The sequence below is a fragment of the Plectropomus leopardus genome, chromosome 5 (assembly GCF_026936395.1).
Source record: "Plectropomus leopardus strain MGB_pleo_1.0 chromosome 5, ASM2693639v1, whole genome shotgun sequence".
NCBI lineage: Eukaryota > Metazoa > Chordata > Actinopteri > Perciformes > Serranidae > Plectropomus > Plectropomus leopardus.
In genome coordinates this window covers 35439802-35456065 of record NC_142180.1, presented here as the reverse complement: position 1 = coordinate 35456065, position 16264 = coordinate 35439802, and the positions used below count along the sequence as shown (strand labels likewise).

Sequence of the window (16264 nt, the reverse complement as noted above, 5' to 3'; positions counted from 1 at the left end):
ATAGATGCGTAAACATATTCTTAACACAAGACAGGAAAAAACATGGGCTCGTCCGGGATTTGAACCCGGGACCTCTCGCACCCAAAGCGAGAATCATACCCCTAGACCAACGAGCCACACGTACTGACAGCGACCAGACCGATAATAATACACATCAGTAACTCGCTGCTGTTTCTGGATTCAAATGATCATTTGTGTGTGCTATATATGACTTCATAATTGGCATTTTCTGAGCTATAACTACTTTATTGTATATAGACTAACCCGTAACACCGATGTAGGCTTTCTCTTAGGATAGCACACTGTTAAATGTTGGAACAGCTAATGATAGCTGATAGCTACCAGAGAACAAAATGTCTGGTGTTTGGAGGGAAACCTTAAAGGCTTAAAAAAAATAGTCTATTAACTCTTTCGTGTAGTTTTGTGCGTCTTTGAAAAAAGATTAAAGCCGATGTTTTACAAAAGTGATTTCTGTAAATGTCAACCTTACCACATTACTAAAAATAGCTGTTGTTTAGGAGGCTACGTTTGCCACCGCTTTCAAAAGATGGGCTCGTCCGGGATTTGAACCCGGGACCTCTCGCACCCGAAGCGAGAATCATACCCCTAGACCAACGAGCCACGTGTTCACGAAGGAGGATACCAAAATCTTTATAGCGTCAACTACACCGGACTTGAACTCGCTGCTGCATAATGATAGCATCATTTCATTGCGCACAGCTATAGTTTTATTTATTATATATCGGTTCCCTAATCACAGCTACCCAAATATCACTTTGGACCCTGACTATCTAAGAAAGGACTGTGAATATAAACTTCATTACGGTGTGACGAATGTTAAACGGTTGAATTGCAGCGTTATGTAATTTAAAGCGCTAGATGCTTGGATTAATGTTCTAATTTGGTTGTATTGCAATAGTTGCGCGGTATAAAAATAATTGTAGCCATAACGTTACCTGCATGCACAGCCCCATGATTTCACCCAACACTTTGGACGTAAAGTACAGCGTGATGAGGTCACAGATTGTGGGCGGGGTTACCGCCTTACTTCAGGAAATCCATTGTAACTAATCAAAACAAAAAGTGGTCACACGTTTGTGATATTAGCTTAAGTTAGCCACTAACGTTTGCTAACAATGTTAGAAACTTTAAAGATGTCTTTACAGCACCTAGACTTTGACACAACCAAAACTAAATCGATATAATGTCAACGTAAGTTGCTTAATTTCAGCTAAAGCAACTTTTCTGGCGTCGTTGCAGTTTAGTTTTAGCTAGTAACGGCGATGCTGTCAAAGGGTTGCTAGGTTGGTTAACTTAGCGAGAAGCTAACTTGAGACAAGTTAAAGTTAGTTTAAGTTATCTACAAGGCTTTATAAACGCTGACAGTTTCACTTCCAACAGATGGAGGCTTCTCTGGGATCTCTGCAGAATCCTGATTTAAGGTAAAATCAACTTTGGCTAAAGTAGATAACTAGAGTTATTAGCTGCTTAAGTCATTCAACTCAACAGGCTTATATTTGGGACAGACGTCTATATGGGACGGGTTTTTAATTTCTTTACACTAAACTGTTGCTCAGCAAAAATGGAAATACAGTCAAATTATTTCTTTAACCTTTAAAACGTAGGCAAATTGGCTGTTTACCCCCAAAAAACACGAGAAGAAGGTAATATACAACAAAGAAGAAATGACCCAGAAGTTAGCAAGAAATCTGTGAAAAGTTCAAAAAATTATCTGAAAATTTGGCAAAAAAAAATTAAAAAATAAGACAGAATAAAATGAGAAAGTAAGACAAACAAACAAACAAACAAAATACAAAGCAATAAATGACTTGGGGGGAAAATAGCTTAAAATGACAATTCTGTAAATAATCTTGAATATATAATTATGAATATAGTTCACTGAACATTTCTCATAGCTTTTTAAAGAGTCTCCTACATCTACTATTCTCTTATTTACTATGCTAGTGTGTTTTTATTATATCAGCACTTATTTTGACTTGAGGCACTAACACATATTTAAATTATTTATACATATTTTTTATTTTTTATATATTAACTTTTCTCATATTTTAAGATTCCCTCATTTTTTGCATTTACATTTTTAAATACTGTATATGCTGTATTTTATATTGTGCTACTTTAACACTAAATCTTTGATCAATGCACCCAAACAGTGGTGAACCATAGGAGATACATAACTGATCCTTCTTCTGCCTCTCCTGAGCATGTGGACCAAAACATTTTATCTTATTTTATTTTATTAAAAAACAGCTCCTTTTTGTAAATCAAAAAAACTTGAAGGATTTTTTAACTTACCTTGTCCTCATGCGCCTGTGTCCCTCCCCGACCTAACCGTGGAGAGGGGTTGCTATGCAATAACAGGGGGGAGACATTATTTGACGGAGGAACACACTTTGACACAACGGTTGTATCCGTGTTTCAGCTCTGTCCTGTCATCATGTGAGCCGGAGCTCCAGGAGCTGATGAGACAGATTGACATCATGATCAGTCATCAGAGGAGGGAGTGGGAGGCTGAGACTCAGGCCATGGAGCTCAGGCTGAAGAGTGGAGAAGAGGAGCTGTTGACTTCCAGAAATCTCATTGAGCGGAGGGACCTGGAGGTGCAGTAGCAGATCCGTCCTGAACTGTTTTTTTTCTGTTTTAGTTGCAGATAAACCAGTGAGGACTCTCTGTTGAAAAGAACTGAGACATTTTCTTTAGTTATAGCGTGAAGAATATGAACTGTGTGGTAACACAAAGATAGAAATACATGACATCCATCCATCATCTTATTTCGAAATGTATGTTTTTGTTGTATTACAGCGCTTAATGGTGTTATGTTGATGTCTTACCCGCATTTTTACAACAACATTACTGTCATCATCCCCGATTGTAGATCGGATTGCTCCGCAAGCAGCTAGAAGAAGTCCAGTCTGGTCGACAAGAGGTGGTTACCAAGTACGAGCAGCAACTACAGAAAGTCCGGGAAGAGGTGAGACACTCTGCAGTTACACAATAAAATACATCATGCTCACATTATGTTAAAAAAAAAAAGAAAAAACACTTCAGTTCATCAACATGTCTTAATCCTGGTGTGTCATACCACATAACTGCTACAAGGACCACGGCCGTCTTTTAATGGCCTTGATATCGATGACTGTGAAGTCTAATGCCAAAGTTAAACCTGACTGATACTGGATTTTATATCTGTCATGAGACAATATTGGCCGATGATGTCGACTGTCCGATCTATGTCATCTTTATATGTATTCTATGATATAATTTTCCACTATGGATTTTTTTTCCTGCAGTTGGATAAATTAAAGAGGAATTACCACAAGCTTCAGCGCAAACAGCTCAAGGAGACCAGTCGAGGAGAGGCAGACCGTTCGGAGGTGACCCAACTCAATGAAAAGATTGAGGTACATCAACTTGAGTACAACTCCCTTTATATCCTTTTTCTAACATTATCTCTCACAGATGGTCCTTTACTGCCATCTCCTGGTGATTTGGAGTATAATCATCTCCGTCTCTCCCTGCAGGAGTATCACCAGCGTGCTGCAGAGTGGGAGCAGCAGCAAATCAGCCACCAGAAACAAATGACAGCACTGGAGGCCCAAAATAAGAGTCTGACTGATGAGCTCACACACATGAAAGTAAAAGCAAATTAATAACCATAACATGTAATGTCAAGCAAGAGTTTTGAGGAAACGAAGTGGAGGCAGGTTTTTTACACTCTGTCGTTTTATTTCCAGTCTCAGAAGGAGCACCGAGAGTGCTGTTCACAGGTGCAACATCTGCGTGCTCAGCTGGAGAAGTCTCAGGGCAGCATGCACTCACAGGAGCTTGAACTGGAACGCCTCCGCCCGCTCGAGATTTGGCTGGGACAGTACCAGAGAGAGAAGCAGGTGAGCAACACGGTACGAATGCATACAAGCAGTGGCAGATTATAGACGGAGATGAAATAAGGGTTGTTTGGGCAACGCACAAGTGACAATAATTTACATGTTCAAAAATAATCTGGAAAATTTGAAGGTAAACTCCATCTGTGTGCTTTTAGGTTTTCCAGGAGTACAGTAAAGTCTGTGTCTCTGTCAAAGCAAAATAATTGTTCATTAATTGTAATTAAAGTAAATCTTCAGTTAATCTTGATATTGATTTTAGGTATGAGGTCCGGACCTTTGCTGGGAGGACATTTTAGTAACTGGACTTCCTTGTATTTTAGTAGAATAGGTCCTCCAGTTGGTGACACCTGTTCTACAGTATATTTGTCATGTTCAATGTCTGATAGAAAATAAATATTTAAACAAAATTAACCTTATGATATCTTCATATCTCACTTAGGAGTAAAAGGGAACCTTTAAGCTCGACAGAAATAGTGAGTTTAGTTGATTTCGTGATATATATTGATATTAACTCATATGAAAAAAATACTGTGATAAGACTGAATTCTATATGGCCCAGCCCTACACACACAGTGAATAAAATGTAGGTTTTGTGAAACTTTGCAAACAAACTTTGCAGTAACATGACATAATATAGAGAAGAATGTCACTCACAAAAACTAACATTGGCCTTGTTCACAGAGGATTTGTGCTGCAGACTGAGAGGTGAAAGCATAATTTTTTCAGCTGAGCATCTATTGCTGTTCCACAGGTCCTCTCGGAGGAAAGAGAGGAGCTCCACGCCACGCTGGACTCCCAGGATACATTTATGCGAAGAGCCAGCCTCGAGCGCCAGAGGCTTCGCAATGAAGCTGCCAGACTCAACCAAGCGCTGCAGGCTAAAGATCAAGTCATCCGGTGGGTCGATCTCTGCCTGGAAATTCTGTGTTTTCAGTCATCATGTTATGTTGTACAGGGTTCCCGCAGATCCTTAAAAAGTCTTAAAAGTCATTGAATTTATTAATCTAATAATAAGGCCTTAATTGGTATTAAAATTCCTTAAGTTAATTGAAAATCTTTAAAAAATGCTCTAATATGGGAAGTAGGATTTTATGAATTGCTTTCTCTGACGTTGCTTTTTAAAATGTCAAAATAATTGGTAACATTGATTCCTTTTCTTAAACTCATTATGAGAATCCAATCAGTGGAATCTCATATGCAGAGTGAAAAACACAAAATTGATGAGAAAACTAGATAGAAATGCTTAATATTTCCCAAATCTTTTGGTAAACCAAAAAGATACTTTTATGATAGTATAATATATTCCTTGTCTTTCATGTGTTTCACACAATACAAGGTTTTTATTTCAACATTAATCTTAACATTTTCTCCAATTTCGTGTTTTATGTCATAATAAACATTCTGGCAAAATAAAATTGTCCCTCTTAGATTTTCAGTTTCAGAATATTAGTCTTACACTTCATTGCGAGTGGCATTAAAAAAGCCCTAAAAAGTGTTAAATCTATCAATGCAAGTTGCAGGAACCCTGGTTGTGTTACAGTGACAATACACAAGAGGGCAGTCTTTACTAATACTGTAGTTACTGTACGATGAACCGATCAGTAGTTGCGATACAGTGTGTGAAAACAATTTGGTTTAACGCTTGTGTGTATGAGAAGTGTTGTTACAGACGACAGTAGAGCATATCTTACTGTCCTCTCAGCTCCCTGGAGGACTGTCTGGCAGTTCAGGGCTGTGCTGGTGTGGAAACCCTCAGAAAAGATCTGGAGAAAACCACATCCAAGCTCCACTGCGCCCAAACATGCGAGGCTCATCTCAAGGCTGAACTGGCTGAAATGAGAAAGGTCAGGAAACTTCTCTGACTGCTGATGCTGTGGGAGCTTTGAGGTCTTTGACACACACATTGTATAAAGCAAACTCATTTAACATCTGTATGATTATTCCTCTTGATATATTCTACAGGTCAGAGAGGAGCTTCAGAGAGCGAGGCAGACTCACAGCGGGGAGGTGGAGGGAATGAGAGCCGAAGTGTCGAGGCTGACCGCTGAGCTGCACCAACGTGACGTCACCATCGCCGCACTGAAAGGCTCCTCGTCCAGCATCAAGCAGCAGCTCTGTGGTGAGGTGGAGCGAGCTGAGCAGAAGGCGTCTGAGCTGAAAGTAAGAAAACTAAACAGGTGCTGCCAAAATGTGAAATCATTTTTGTTTTTAGTGGATATTGCCAAAATCAAGACAAAAAAAGTTAATAGTTATGTATCAAATACAAAAATATATAAATAAAATATTAAAATAATTAGATATATACATGAGTAAAATAATAAATGAATGAATAAATGTTGAAAAATATGGAAACAAATACATAAGTAAGTAAAAGAATAAAGAAGTGCTAAAAGAATTCATCGGCATTCAATTCAGACTGCTGATTACATAAATACCGGTTACATAAATGTTACTAGTTCCAACCTAGTGACATTTCCAATGTAACCGTTACATATAAATAACTGTATGATTTCCGAATAAGAAATACTTTATTTATCCTCGGGGGAAAATTGCTGAGAATAGCTCTGTATTTTCTGAGTTGAGGAAAACAGCATCATGCTGGAGCACGTGCATCTGCTCGGGGGTTCAATAAAATCAGTCACATTGTTTTTCTTCTCTGACCTTCTCAGATGATTCAGGCACAGCTGGAGACTCTACAGACTGAGAACCAGCACCTGAAGGGTCTGCTGCAGCGGCTGGAGTCTCAGTCACCAAAGGTTTGTCTGCGGCCTTTGACGCAGTCATCAAATACTCATTACATGTTGAACAGACAGAATTCTTTTCTTAATTTGCAGGAGAGCACCACACGCTGTGAAGGGGAGATCCAAAACCTCTTCAATCAGCTGCACACGCTGTCCCATTCCTCTGGAGAGCAACGCTGTAACCAGGCCCCAGACATCAGGCCACATTCAGCAGCATCCTCCTCCTCCTCCGCCTCCGCCTCCGCTTCCTCCTCTTCAGGAAGCGTGAGACTGACCAGGAGAAACTCGGTGCCAGCCCTGACTCCAGATGAGGCTCCTGCTGAGGGGCAAAGCTCCGGCTCCGAAGCCTCTCTGGCCCTCGTGTCGACGGAAAAGATCACACCCTCTCCCTCCCCAGTGGTGAGACTCATCACAAATAATAGTTGTGGCATATGGAGGACACAAAATGATAAATAAATAAATAAACAGAAAATATAAATATAGTAAATATATATAAAAACTTAAATAAAAACAGGTATAGATAACTACAGGAAATACCATTAGAAGATTGAATAAATATGAAATAAATACATGAATATCTAAATATCTACAGGGATAAGTATGTAAGTAGAAGAATAAATGAAAACTGAAATAATGCATAAAAGTTATTATTTATATAGTCTTTATAAACAAATAAAAGTTCATATTTAAAATTATTTTTAATTTTTTTTTAATGCATTTATTTATTGCTGCCCTCTTGGCCAGGTCACTCTTGGAAAAGAGGTTTTAAATCTTAATGACTCTTTTACCTGGTTAAATATATATATATTTATATATATATATATATATTTCTTAATTCATTTATTTGTTTCCATATCTATTTTTTATTACTGTATTTATTTCCGAATGTATGTGTTTATTTATTGATATTCATGTCATATTTTAGTAGTAAAGGTAATGCTCTGCTGTCTTGTTGTTTGCAAGAAAGTTATAGTTGTGTGTTTTCCTTCCTTCTTTCCCAGCAGCCTCCGTCAGTGTCTCCTACAGACGGCACGGTCTCTCGTTTCCTGGACGAAGAGAACTTTCGGCTGAAGGAGCTGCTCCAGAGACTGGACACCCACATCCAGGGTATGAGCGAGAGCAACGCCAAGACAGTGTCCAAGTACCAGCCGAGTGGCTGGAGGCCCGACTCTGCACAGACGTCAGCACAGAATGGTCAGTGATAGAGTAAGGTCGAATAAATCGGGGATATAAAAGTGACTTGAACAGCAGTGCCGAAAACTATGTTCTGTACTTCATAGATTGTGCGTGGTGGAAAATTTATGGGGTATTTGGTGTGATCCTCATTTGACTGAACTTAAGAGACATCTAGTCTTATTTTTAAACTTTGCACAGTTCTTTCTCTGAGCCTTGAGTTCACCCAAGTGTTCATAAGAACTGTCAAAGGGAGCGATTGTGATTCAGAAAAACCACTCAGCTCTCAGGCTGCGGCGGCCTCATGCAGCCCGACCCGCTCCGTCCCCACAGCGAGGGCCTGTATCAGGTCACAAACACGACACAGTGCTAGAAGCTGATAAACTCCGATTTTTGCCTACATTTTTTTTTATCTGTGTGGCGGCAAAGACTGAATTGAAGGCTTTCAGCTTTTCAATGTTTTCACTTGAGCTTATTTGAAAAACGAGCGCCGACAAAGGCTGACTGATTAAACGTTACATTTGGACACAAGCTGACAAGCACACTGTGCACTGTCTGTCCCGCCCCGTAGTCTGTATTTACTATCCAAAAAAACATAACAGAAAGACAAACAAACTAGAGTACGGTTCGACAGCACGGTGATTCTGTTTCGAGGGTCTCGTTATCGGAATAGAAAACATGCCTGACAGGAAGCTGCAACTTTTTCTTTACTTTTAACTAGCATTGTTAACTTTAGGACTGGAGATTATTTTCATCATCAGTTACTCTGCTTATTATTTTATGGATTCATTAATCAATCGTTCGCAGCTCAAAGTGAGTAATTTACATGTTTTGGCCCTAAAACCTTAGGATGTTCAGTATACTTTAATTTCAGGCAAGAAGAGCCTCTTAAGTTCAGCTTTCTTTCTTCTTGAAATTATCAATATTTTCTTCTGATGAATTATTCAAATAATTGCTCCAGCTCTGGTCAGCTTGTAAAAAAGAATAAATAAGTAGAAATGTGAAAAGGAAAGAAAACTGCACTAAATGAATGACTGAAGTCTCAAAGACTGCCTCTATCTGCAATATAATGTCAAGGACAAAACACACGGTGTAAACTAATGTGTTTTATCACAATATAATATAATAATTATATGGATTATTTGGACAAAAATCCGATATTTGCTGATATTACAACGTCTGCCATGATATGGTTTTGATTCGATGGGTTTTTGGGGTCTTCGATATATTAGACTATATCACTAAAGTTCCTCGTTGTGTTTTTCTCGGTCGCTCGCTGTAGTCTGCCTGGCGTTTGGCTGTTGGCACTGTTTGAATGTTCAGAAAGGTGGAGTCACACAGACGTGCCATCGGTATTTCAAAATAAAGGCATACCGTAAAGCTGTTTTCTCTTTGCATGGAGAAGATAGAGATCGATGTCTGGCTACACCCCTAATAACACAAACTGTGGGCTGTAATGGTCAACAGAAACTCAACAATGATTCAGCTGCTCTTGGTGTGTGAGGTTCTATTTACTGATTTCTAAAAAAATTTAAGCATTCAGCCAAATTGTTTGAGGAAGGCGTTGCCACATCTGAAATACTTTAACTGTAAAGATGCCAGATGTTTGGGCTCTTGTGCCAAGATGTTTTATATAATGTTACATTCCACTCAAGTTTGGACGACATCTGACCTCCGTGTGCTTCCGGCTGAGAATGTGTTTGATTTCCTGAACATAGCTGCTTTCTATCAAAAGGCAAAGACAAACCAAACCCACAACAAGGAACGAGTGGGGACAAAGCTAGACTGTTATGTCACCTCATGTTGTCTGTGTCTCAGCTAGAAAGTTGCACCAGATCACCCCTTAAAAACTACAACCAATGGCCAACAAGCACGTACGTTCTGTACCTGTGTGAGAGGCAAAAGCTTCAGGTCAGCAGGTGGCGGTCGTCTGTGTGCTGAATTAGCCAAAAAGCTACAAACAAGGGACAATAAGTGCCAGCGTGCCAAAAACTGTGGTGACAGACGCTCACTGACAGCCGGCATGGTGTGTCAGGGCCATGAATGGTTTACCGAATGGACCTCCCAGGTCCAGGCCAAGAGGCCCAAAGTGTCGAGGGGCTTCCTGGCCCTCACATGCAAAAAGTCAAATGTCACAGACATGTACCAATGAAGAAGAGACTCAAAATGACCACAAAGAGATGCAAAGATAACAACAAAAACCACCAGGCAACACCGAATGACTATAAATAGACACAAAACAACCATAAAACACACAAAGTTACCTCAAAGAGACCGGAGATTACAGCCTGTTCTCATTCCAAACTCATCAAAAAACGCCACTTGGTCAGTGATTTCAGATCCTGCCACTGACACCAAAAGCCACCTTCAGACACAGTATGATATGCAGGTGGTCGACATCAGTTTAGCACAGCCGGACACAACCTTTTGTAGCAGTTTGATTTGCCACCGGTTGACTGGACCACGTCTGTTGCGATAGTATGACATACCAGCAGGCGGCGTCAGTTTATGACGTGGTCAGGTGGAACCAGTCGAGGCAGTATGATATCCCTCCGGATGGCATCAGTTTGAAACCGTACCGGTGACGACGTAATATAAAGATGTGGAAAGCCCGTGTGCTTTTGTTTCACAAAAAAAGTAAATACAAGGTTTTTTGCCAATGTTGTAACTTTACTTTGAAAAACATCTAACAAGCAGAAACTGTACGTTTGTTGTGAAAATGGAAGTGTGTTTTGAAAAGACAATGCATTTAAGAGACGTGAATTGACACGCCGTACCGAACCGTCAACAACAACTGCAGGAGGGTACCAAGCGTCTCATATGTAGATGTGAACGGTAAAGACCAAGCGGCTAAATGTGACAAATTGGGATGAGAATGTGTTATAAAATTACCTCAAAATTATTTATAAAATGTCAGAACAACTACAAAAAGATACAAAACAACCACAAAGAGGCAAAAAAGTACAAAAACATGCTTAATGAATATAAAAGAGATGCAAAACACTCCAAATCTGTGTGTTTTGCTTTAAGGTAGGAGAGATTGGAGGGCCTGTGCTCAGGGGCCCGTTGTCTCATAATCTGCCTGTGGTCAGGGCCCTAAAATGATATTAACATTCTGCATATAGGCATGTTGTCTCTGCAGGTATTGGTTTTCAAATCAGACTTTGGAGGAGAAGCGCCTTAACTAACTGTGTTTTTAATAGTTTGAAATGGCATCAAGAAATTGTCGACCATTCGTAATATTTCCTGTCGAATTCGTGTGACCTCACATAACAGACTTTGGGTTGCTGAATTCCACCTGGATTACTTTTTGACATTAAGAAGAGTCGCTTCACACTCTTCCTCGTAGTTAGCTGCATATTCCAATTTCTCAACTTTGCCTGGAATGCGTCGTTATTACTTTGCATTTACATCCAGAGAAAAGAATGCCGCCGCGAGCCAAAGGAGTGTCCGTCCTCCCCGCACGTCTGTCATAACTGGGAAAATACCACATATGTACATGTCGGTCCAAGACGTCCCAGACAGCAGGGAGGGAGAGGAGGCTTTCACTCTCCTCATTTCCCCCAGTTGCTCGTCTCTCAAACACCACCACCACCTCCACCGCCCGCCCTGCAGAGGCCCTCTGGCTAGTCAAGTGCAGGAATGTGCGCGCCGTGCCAATGCTGTCATGAACCTTCCCCTGCGGCCCGCTTTGTCCTCATCATTAGAAAGCTGATGGAATGTTAATATCAACCATGTGGGGCGCTCAACCTCACAAACACTGCAAGGCCGGGGGGGTAGTTACATTTTTACTGCCCTCCTAATGAAGAACACGCTGATAGAATGGAAATAAAGTGGAAAAATCTGAAGAAATATGTGTTTGCGATGTTTTTGCTGTCATGCCGTTACAATAACAACACGAGAGTTGTGCTCAGTTGGGTCCGAGTCCGCTGACTTCTCGCTTTGGTATTTGGTAGCCTGTGTTACGAGCACTGTAAGCCCCAACAAACAGCGCTGAGGAATTTGGCAAGGCAGGCATTCCTCTGGCTCTCTCTGGAGGGAGGTGAAAAGGTTTTTATATGTGGAGATTCTTTGAAGGGGCCTCGTAAAAGGGAGGAGGAGTGAGGCGGACTCAAGTCCACGGAGAGTTTAGACTATTTACGTAATGATTCACAAGAAAAATTGTCTCTAGGCTGCAAGAGTAATTAAGTAATTGCTAAGTTGATTGGTTTAATGAATTGAATTGTCCGCATTAGTCTCTTGACCTTATCAGGACAAATGTTAGGAGGGCAGTGGTGCAGACAGAGGGCTTCTTTCCGCTGAAGGAATCCTCCTGGTTATTTATTGTTTTTGGCAATTACTTTTTGCTTCTTTTAATCACGTTATGCATTTAAAGGGAAATTCCAGCAATTTTGCAATGCATGTCCATCTTCGCAGACTTTTGTTCATATTATTAAAAAACAAAATGATCAAACTTATGCTGCATAAACCAGAATGTAGTTTTCAAGTGTTTATCATGTCCCCAAAACATCTCCCACAATGCAGTTTATCTGTCTTTGAATCTCTGTGCCACCCAGACAACCCTAATGACATCACTAACTTACGCTTACTTGGTTTTTCCAAAGCTTTCAATGTCACCTTTTGGCCTTCCTTTAGCAAATGAAGTTTACTCAGTTAGAGTTAGGCTTATTCAGTTAAGAAACTTCTTGAGTCTCCTGATCAAACTCCATTCACTCAGGAATGCAGGAGACGGGGCTCAAAGCTTTGGAAAACCCAATGAATTTGGATCTGGCAAAAAGATTTTCTTGTGAAATTTTTGATGTTAAAGATCCCCTCAGGACTTTTGTTGAGATATAAAATAGTCTGCTTTTTCACAAAAAAATCTTTGTCAAAAATGGTCAAGAATAAAACTACTCAATAGAAGACTAAAATATATAATCAGTCAAACAAAATTAATAAACGTATAAATAAACACAGGAATGAATAAGACAACAAATGTAAAGAGAAAAATGCAAAAATGAATAAAAACACACAGAAGAATAAAAAATACTAAATATGTGTTGAAATAAATATGGAAATAAATAGATAAACAAATGCATTTTGAAAATTAAACAGGACATAAATAAAAAATGTTTCTGTGTCATTAACAGGTAGTTCTTTTTCTTTATATATTATATATTTTATTAATTTATTATTCTTTAATTTATGTATTCCTCTATTTAGTTTTTAAAATATTTTTTCTTATCTAATTTTTCATCCTCCATACTACTCCCTATCCCTCTCACTTAAATATCCTACAAAAATGATAAATATACAAATTTTTCTTTTCATCATCTTGTCAACTACAAGACAAGATGTCTCCTTTAAGTCCATCCTGAGTGAATTGGCCCTGGAGCCTTCAAGTTTCCACATCACACTTGTTTAAGTTTTATATCGCGCCATGATTTGCTTCCAGGTTAGTTTTGAAAATCACACTCCTACATAAACGTCTTAAACTCAGATTTAAGGTATGCACTCAGAAACTTTCCCCCTTCAACACGAGGAATGTGGAAACAGTCTTATCTCTCTGCATGTACATCATTTAGCACCGTGAAGCTTAAACATCTAAGTGAGAGGAGAGGAGCTTTAAATCACAGCCAGAGCAGCACAAACACGTATTGAACGTCATTAAAAAAGTCCAGGAATGGTCAAGTTTTTTTTCAATTTGTCTTTGGGTGAAATGTGGAAAAATACTCAAACTAATACTTATACTATGCATAAATACATTAAGTACTCTTCTTTAACCCTTTGAAATCGGGATCGATATCAGTTCCTTTGGTTGTGTTCAGATTCCTTTCACAAGCATTTAAGGTCTTTGACACCTGAGCAAATTAGTTTGATTTCTTTTTAAAAAGGTGGATAAAAAGGCAATGAGCAGCTTGGCAAGAAATGTCTTGCAAATTGCAAAAAAAAAGTAAAAATGACAAGAAAAATAACCTGAACAAGAAGAGAAACAGAGTAAATTACTAGAAACTTAACAAGAAAATAGGGAAAAAAATGTCAAGAAAACTAATTATTATATATTATATAACTGATTATTTTAGTGTTTTTTTTTTGTTTTTTTTTTTAAAGTCATTTCCTTGTTTTTCTTCTTTTTTTTACTTTTGCGTGTGTGCTATTTTTTTAGGACATTTTCATAAAACCTTTTCTAATTTCATGCAATTTTTTTGGGCCAGTTCTTAGGAAGTTGCTTAATGCTTTTTTCTTATGTTCTTGAAAGAAATCAGGCCAATGTGTTCAGGTTTCAAAGAGTTTAAGACCATCCCATTACCATAGCTTTCTCATACGAGCATAAACGTACTACCTGCAAACACATGTGGCTTGACAGTTTCTTGATTTATTTATTTATTTATTTTTGTACTTATTGTTGCAAGAGCCCGACAGCATATCACTTTGGGAACCCTGAGAGTGCAGTGATGTTTGGAGACACTTGTCTTTGGGTGTTTCTGTTGCTCTTCCACAAACAAGCAGCAGAGGGGGCAATTTAAATACCCTGCTGCCACATTTGGCTCAGCGGTAATGAATCTGCCCAATCAGATACTCCTCAGTCAGCCAGTAACACAGCAGCTCGTGGCTGTTAAATGCTTGACAGATTCATCCTCTGTCATAAAACAGGAATCTCTGCAGTCCTGAATGCCTTATATCACAAACCAGATATCGTGAAGCCAAATTAACAAATCCGCGAGTAAATCTGACAAACTCAGCGATAACTCGGTGGGAAAATCACTTCACACTCTCAGCCCATCTTGTCGGAGATATCTGAGGTATTTGTTTGAGGAATGTTTCTTATCTGTGAGATCGTAGCTTGTCATGGGAATAAAGACTGAAAAATGAAGATGGATTGTTTGTGTAGAGGGCTGACTTATCTCTGCAGAATGGCTGACAGACGATGCAGGTTGGCGGGAATTTCTTGAACCTGGAGATACGTGAGCTTAGGAATACAAGGATATCATTCATTAAAACAAGTATCAACAAGTGGTTAAGACATCTGGCCCAAAATATGTTTTTTTCTGCCAAAAATGATATCATAATTGTTCAAAAAGTGAGAAATTTCTCTGTAGTTTGTCGCTCTTCTACTCCATTAGCCGGTTGTTGCACCTTGACGGAAGTAATAAATATGTCTATATGTGAATTGCTCAACTTCCTTCTCAACATTAGACCCTTTTCCCAGAATTGTTGCAGCCTGCATGCTTTCTTTGTTGCACATTCCACGGCGGGGCCTCAGAGAAACATGCCTGTCGTGCTTCGCGTGTGTCCATGTCCCACTTCTAGCTCCAGCCATGTCTCCCTTATTCGATTGGGGGACATCTCATTGTTCTGGAGTCGGGGTGGGGTCGAGAGAGTGGGTGCAGGTTTGCGGCGGGGCTCGTCTCGTGCGGTGGGACTGCGGACGTTCGCTGCAGGACACTTGGAATGCTGCGGAGACAGACAGAGGGGCGCGTTCTTATCAGGCCGCTCGGGGCTCCGTGCGAGGGGAACTGTGCCAAAGAGGTCAAGAGGAAAAGACTCATTCCTCTAATACACAATGAGTGCGTGCAATGCACACTAGTGTCCCACTTACTGTATGTTTGTTTGCAGAGTGCGGCCTGTAAACAGTTTTGGAGGATGTATTCAGATCTTTCTTTAAAAGTGGGAAAACCATAACATGAAAAACGTTTTGTGATGAGATCTCATCAGTTCTAAATCTTGAAATCAGATCAAACAAAGTTTAGTTAATAAAGCCTATGGAAACCCAAATCATTGACAACTTTATTAATATGTAATTTAGGGTCTTACATGCATAATAAAAAGCATAAAAAATGATCAAACATTTGCCTCAATTCAAATTTGAAATATTGTCATTTTGTTTTTTTCAGTTTCCTGAAGCTGGGCTGATTTGGTTTTCCTTGATCCAAATAATATGGATGAAACCATCAAAAAGTCAGGCGTCATCTCATACTAATTTAACATGCCATACTAAAATCCCTCAACGCTCCTTGCAGTATAGTAGATGTAACATTTTGGCAAGTCTTCAGCTCATGTAACGTTACAGGTGCAGCACGCAGCGTTTGTATGTTTCCTGGCTTAAACCAGCGTTACACAATTAATTAATAATATGGCACTATAGTGTTGACTATTGCATTCATAGTTTTGATAACAAATGGCTGCATCTGAGCTCATGTTGCATGTGCTACGTTATGCAAACTGTAAAATAACGTAATATCTCACCAGTCAACGAGAGTGAAATGACAATAAAAGTTCAGAGGGTGCGTTCAGAAACATTCACTGTGAGTGTCGGAGCACACTCTGGCACAAACTGGACCGTTGGTAAATCCGGAGCACTGTTTGAATGTACCGTTGGGTTATACCGACCGCCAGAGCGACTCTGAGCACTGTGTCAGCAGAGAGGGAGCAGCAAAGCGCCAAACGAAGTGAATGTGTGATAAA

The 16264-nt window shown here is 39.6% G+C and overlaps 1 protein-coding gene and 2 non-coding genes across 5 annotated transcripts in view; 1 reads left to right on the top strand and 2 right to left on the bottom strand.

The window, feature by feature from the left end:
• Positions 1-44: 44 nt before the first annotated feature.
• trnap-ugg (transfer RNA proline (anticodon UGG)) lies at positions 45-116 on the bottom strand. The gene has a single exon. It is a non-coding gene; the product is annotated as a tRNA-Pro (tRNA).
• Positions 117-549: 433 nt separating this feature from the next.
• trnap-cgg (transfer RNA proline (anticodon CGG)) lies at positions 550-621 on the bottom strand. The gene has a single exon. It is a non-coding gene; the product is annotated as a tRNA-Pro (tRNA).
• Positions 622-1059: 438 nt separating this feature from the next.
• Positions 1060-16264, top strand: part of cep63 (centrosomal protein 63) — a 38981-nt gene continuing 23776 nt past the window's right edge. The window contains exons 1-13 of one of the 3 annotated variants that reach the window (XM_088078088.1): positions 1070-1212; positions 1402-1442; positions 2444-2621; positions 2897-2992; positions 3312-3422; positions 3543-3656; positions 3756-3908; positions 4657-4802; positions 5608-5749; positions 5868-6065; positions 6575-6661; positions 6740-7045; positions 7648-7840. In XM_088078088.1, coding sequence (XP_087934214.1) covers positions 1402-1442; positions 2444-2621; positions 2897-2992; positions 3312-3422; positions 3543-3656; positions 3756-3908; positions 4657-4802; positions 5608-5749; positions 5868-6065; positions 6575-6661; positions 6740-7045; positions 7648-7840 — 1765 coding nt within the window. In that variant the 5' untranslated portion in view covers positions 1070-1212. Of the gene's footprint in view, positions 1443-2443; positions 2622-2896; positions 2993-3311; positions 3423-3542; positions 3657-3755; positions 3909-4656; positions 4803-5607; positions 5750-5867; positions 6066-6574; positions 6662-6739; positions 7046-7647; positions 7841-16264 lie in introns of all 3 variants that reach the window. The other 2 variants (XM_088078089.1, XM_088078087.1) reach the window with 2 other exon arrangements.